Source organism: Elaeis guineensis, chromosome 9, assembly GCF_000442705.2.
Source record: "Elaeis guineensis isolate ETL-2024a chromosome 9, EG11, whole genome shotgun sequence".
NCBI classification, from domain to species: Eukaryota; Viridiplantae; Streptophyta; class Magnoliopsida; order Arecales; family Arecaceae; genus Elaeis; species Elaeis guineensis.
In genome coordinates, this window is record NC_026001.2 from 9,996,304 (window position 1) to 10,001,591 (window position 5,288).

At 42.0% G+C, this 5,288-nt stretch overlaps 1 protein-coding gene across 1 annotated transcript; it reads left to right on the forward strand.

The window, feature by feature from the left end:
* The first annotated feature begins 408 nt into the window (after nt 1-408).
* LOC105037708 (amino acid permease 8) lies at nt 409-3,808 on the forward strand. Its single transcript, XM_073243763.1, has 6 exons — nt 409-555; nt 1,787-2,020; nt 2,105-2,198; nt 2,334-2,682; nt 2,940-3,167; nt 3,261-3,808. The coding sequence occupies exons 1-6, from the start codon at nt 519-521 to the stop codon at nt 3,690-3,692; spliced, it is 1,374 nt and encodes a 457-aa protein (XP_073099864.1). The 5' UTR covers nt 409-518; the 3' UTR covers nt 3,693-3,808.
* Nucleotides 3,809-5,288: the final 1,480 nt, after the last annotated feature.

A 5,288-nucleotide genomic window follows, 5' to 3' on the forward strand; every position in this document is an offset into this window, starting at 1 on the left:
CATATACCGGCTCCTTCTTCCTCCTCTGTTGCTCGAGCCTATCATCACACGTCGATCTTCGATGGAAAGAGGGATGGTGGTCAATCGGAAAGATGGAAGATGGAGTTGGGCACGACTTCCAAAAATTTATCAGTTTTTTTTTTGTTTTCTAAATTGCATGTCAAATTTGAGTTATTTATCACATCGATCACGTACATGATCAGTTAAAACTGCTTGTTAATAAATAAATCAGTACCATCTATTTTAAAATAGACGGTTGGACAAAAGCCAAATAGGATGATTGAAAAAGGCTTTAGAGCGCCATAATAAAATCCTTATCTCTTCGTATTATGCATGGGCATTTCCGTCATGAAAATATATAATGGGTCCCGCGGACGCTAATATATAATACACACCCACCAGTGCCATGATTCACTCATCCATGTTCATAAATACCGTGGAGATGCAGCGCTTCTCCTTCTCTTTTCTCTTTTAATTTGTATTGTGTTGTGGGGGAGAAGGGAGAGAGAGAGAGAGAGATGAAAGACGTTGAGGGAGGTGACCATGAAAGGCAAGGTAACTAAATCAACTTATCTTTGATGAACATGTTCTTTATGTTTCTATGAAGTTCAATAAAATTTGTGAAAATAAATGAATAAACATGACGGATTCCGTATTCCCTTCCTCTCTCAATTTCGTGTTTTCATTAATTCTATAACTTTTTTTCCCCTTCTTTTGTTTTGGGTTCACAATTTGAGTTCATGTTAGAGGTGGGTGAATGGGGACTTAATTGTATAAGATTGGTCTATATTGCATGTGTATTAGTGTTTTTTTGTTTCTTTTCTTTTTTAATCAATTTCTTTTTTTTTTTTTTTTCTTTATGAGCAAATTTTGTTTTATTTTCCCTCGTAGCTGATAAAAAAGAGTGATGCAAAACTTACATGTTCATCTAGGAAAGTATGCCTAATGTAGCATGTATGGATTTGTTTGATGAGCAATCTTATGACAAAATATAACTTGAGAAGGTCCTACAGCTCCTCTCAACCAACTCACAACTGAAGCAAGTGCCCCTTCTTCTATCCTGATGTGAGTTACGTATGTCTATAGCTCTGTCATGATAGGAACTTTTCAAGTGGTGTTTTTATCGGGTCATTATTCTATATGTTATCCTTTTTAAGTAAGTATATGATGGATGATGGATTCTTCATGGGTTGATGGAAGCTAAGAACTCCTTCTACCAAAAAATTATTTAAATTCATATTAAAATTTTACATCAAGATAACCATCTTCCTGTTCAATGGAATTAAAGAATAGATGTAATCATGGCCCAGAAGGATACTATTCATTATTCATATATAGTGATGGTATCTTCCCCTCTTTTATGCATGATCGGTTGTATAAACCCAGTCTTGAGATGCAATCAATAGTGCTCAAAGCGAATGATTATATCGACCACAACTTTCCACATCACCTTCGACCAAGCAATATGAAACATGGTTTGGAAGCTAAGCAGCTTGCTTCATCTTCTTACTGGGTTCCATAATTAATCTTTATTTTTTGGAGGGTTTAAGATATAATTAACCAGTTTAATGGGTCGAATGCCTTGGTCACATATTCTCTCCAAACCCAATCATCTTGCATGCAATGATCATATTACTTTTCAACAACAAAGTCAGTGCATGAACTTAATCAATAGGCTGGATCAGTGTTTGGCCAGTGGGCTTTGTTCAGGCCCAACTGGTTTCCTAACCATTCCATGGTCCATGAAACGTAGTTTGCAAGGTCCTCAACCTCTGCATGCATGCAGGAACCCTGTGGTCTGCAGCAGCCCACATCGTGGCAGCCGTGATAGGTTCTGGTGTGCTGGCGCTTGCATGGAGTGTTGCTCAATTGGGTTGGATTGTGGGGCCTGTCGTTCTCTTTGGCTTCTCCTGCGTCACCTACTACTCCTCCACCCTCCTTGCCAACTGCTACCGGTTCCCAGAAGCCATAAATGGAACGATCAATCGCTCCTATATTGATGCAGTTAGATCTTATCTAGGTAACCTTAAACCTTCAGAAGAATCGCCATTGTTCATTTTCTCTATGTTCGGTACATTAATACTACCTCTTGTTTCTTCTCAAGGACCAAGAAAAGTGTTCTTCTGTGGATGTGCTCAGTATGTGAATCTATGGGGAACTCTAGTCGGCTACACTATCACGGCTAGTACTAGCATGATGTAAGTCCATTTTATTTCAATTATATTCAGCTTTCTCTGTCTTTTTCTGTTTTTTTTTTTTTTTTCCTCTTCTTTTTGAGCAAATTTGATTGGCTTCATGAGGATGTTTTCTTTATTCTTTGTATGGTGCTGAAGTGCGGTGAGGCGAGCGAACTGCTTTCATAGGCATGGACATGGTGCAAGATGTGATGCTTCTGGGAGCATGTATATGGTAGCATTTGGGGTGTTCCAACTGATTCTGTCGCAGTTGCCGAGCTTGGAGAACATAACATGGCTCTCTGTGGTGGCGGTGGCGACATCATTTGGTTATTCCTTCATCAGCCTTGGCCTCTGTATTGGTAAATGGGTGTCTCATGGAGACTTTAGAGGGACATTAGCTGGTGCTACTGATGGATCATCTGGTGACAAGGCATTTAATGTGCTCCTCGCCCTTGGAAACATGGCTTTTTCTTATACTTTTGCTGATGTCTTGATTGAGATACAGGTAGATATTCTTGTTATCTCCGAGCTAATGATTCTTTCTTTTACTAATTTCTTCTGTACATCCAATGATCACCTGAGACTCAAGCTTTAATAGAACAAGCAAATAGATTCAGCAAGCATATTATATTGATTCTAGCAGTGTTTCGATTAAATTGCTCTAAACAAGATCTAGCTATGCATGGAACTAGAAATGTATTTTCATCAACTTGAATAAATAAGCGCGAAACTTAGAGAGGGTTTCAATTTCATGAATGACAGGACACATTGAAGTCACCACCTCCAGAGAACAAGACCATGAAGAAGGCGACGTTCTACGGACTTGGGCTAAGCACCATCTTCTACCTATCCCTTGGTTGCATAGGATATGCTGCATTTGGAAATGATGCTCCTGGTAACATCCTCACTGGCTTTGGATTCTATGAGCCCTTCTGGCTTGTCGACATAGCCAATATATGTGTCATAGTTCATCTCATTGGGGCATACCAGGTACAAATCTAATTCAAGCATTAGAACCTAAGTTTTTGCATTACCTGAATCCCTACAAGTCGATCTTTTATTGACTTTAATGACTCCCTTCAGGTCTATGCGCAACCAATCTTCTTCCGGTTTGAGAACTATATTGCCTCTAGGTGGCCAGAAGCCAAGTTCATTCACACAACCTACTATGTCAGAGTGCCATTTACAGAGGTTGGCTCACTGAGCTTTACGCTGTCGAAGCTTGTCCTGCGAACTATCTTCATCATGTTCACGACTCTGGTCGCCATGCTGCTGCCTTTCTTTAATGCAGTTCTAGGCCTTATTGGTGCTTTAGGCTTCTGGCCACTATCAGTTTATTTTCCAGTGGGCATGCACATGGCTCAGAAAAAGATCAGAAGGGGAGCACCAAAATGGTTCTTGTTGCAGGGTCTTAGTTTCCTTTGTCTACTAATCTCTCTTGCTGCAAGCATTGGCTCTGTGGCTGATATTGTACATAACCTTAAGGTTGCTGCTCCTTTCAAGACTGTTTACTAGGGGTGTGCTGATGAATCCACACATCGCATTTTGCTGTTGCTGCTGGAATTAACTGTGATGTAAGGAAATTATTATGAGAAGCCAAATATGAATCTAAAAAATATTGGATTCTGCCATGCAGTTAGTACTGATACCATATGCCTTGAAGGAGGCCAAACACCTGTGGTACTCCCTGAGAAATTAGAACATAATTATTAGTCTCTCAAAGAACTATCCTTTTTAGATTGTTGATTAAGCCTGTTAAAATATATCTCATAATCTTAAAGGAACAAATGGTACTTTTTTTTTTTTTTTGGAATTTATTGACTCTGACTCTAGACATTGTTCACCAATCAAAGCTTCGACATCTTTTTTCTGATGATAAATCAGAGCTTCAATATCAAAAGCCTAAACATGCCTTATGTGCCATAGATGAGTGTACAGTTCTGATGTTGCCTTGAAGCAAGATAAGTGGATTGTTACAGAGCAAGAAGTATGGATGCAATCTGGTTCTCAGGCTAGTGTGTTTTTTTTGAATGTATTTAACTATGGTGTGTGATTTTTATCCACTCTGTGTTATCGGCAACAAATCTTGTTAGGATTTGACATCTCGAGATTCGGTCCACATTGAGTCTATAGTGAAGTCCGCGATAAAAAACGGAGTCCAAGCAAGATCATCTCAAACGGAACTCGGACGGAGGAGATATGCACGAGAAAAGTCGGCACGGAACTCGAAGCGGCAGAGGACTTCGACGGCCGGCAGAGCGGCGGCGGCGCGGCGCCAGGCGCGGCAGCATGTGGGTCGGGCGCGCAGGGCGCGGCTCAGGCCCAGGCGTGCAGAGCGCGCGGGCTGGCTCAGGCCCAGTCCCAGGCACGTGAGCGTGCGGGCAGGCCCAGGCCCAGGGGCGCCCTAGAGCCCGATAGCCCGATCCACCGTGGACCGGGTGGTGCACAGCCCACCGCGTGGACCGCGTGGGCGTTTCCCATGCATTTCTTGCGGTCCACGGCACTGTTCCGTGGATCGATCACGATCGGACGGCTCTAGTAGCTTGCGATCTCGATCTAATGGTTTGGAAGATTTTTATTACTTGATTTGGGCCGGATTATGACTCCTAAACAGGATCTAACTTGGTTTAAGGCTTTAAAAGGCCTGATGCTCAACAGATGGGTGGTGGTGGCCTGATGATCCGCGCAGCTTCATTGCCTGTGGAAAACCCGAACCCGTGAAGAGAGAGAGAGAGCACGTGGCGCTGAGAAGAAAGGAGTAAGGAGGCTCCTGGACAGCAGACAGCGATCACTTCAGGGTTTAGAGGGGTCTTCCTAGAGAGAGAGAGCTTTTGTGAAGAAGAACTTCCTGTGAGGGAGAAATTGGGTGTATGAGGATTGAGAGTGAGATTTCTTCTTATAATATTTCTTTTTCTCATAGTGAAGTTTGCATACTTCGTGGAGCGAGCCTTTTTTGGTTGATCTACGTATTTGATTGTTTTTGTTTTATTTCTTCTTTCTTCCTGCTGATCACACGGTATCGAAAAGATCTGAGAGTGGTATCCTGGCCAGACATCCATCCAACAAGTGGTATCAGAGCAAGACAGTACAAGACACAGATTGCAGCGGTGG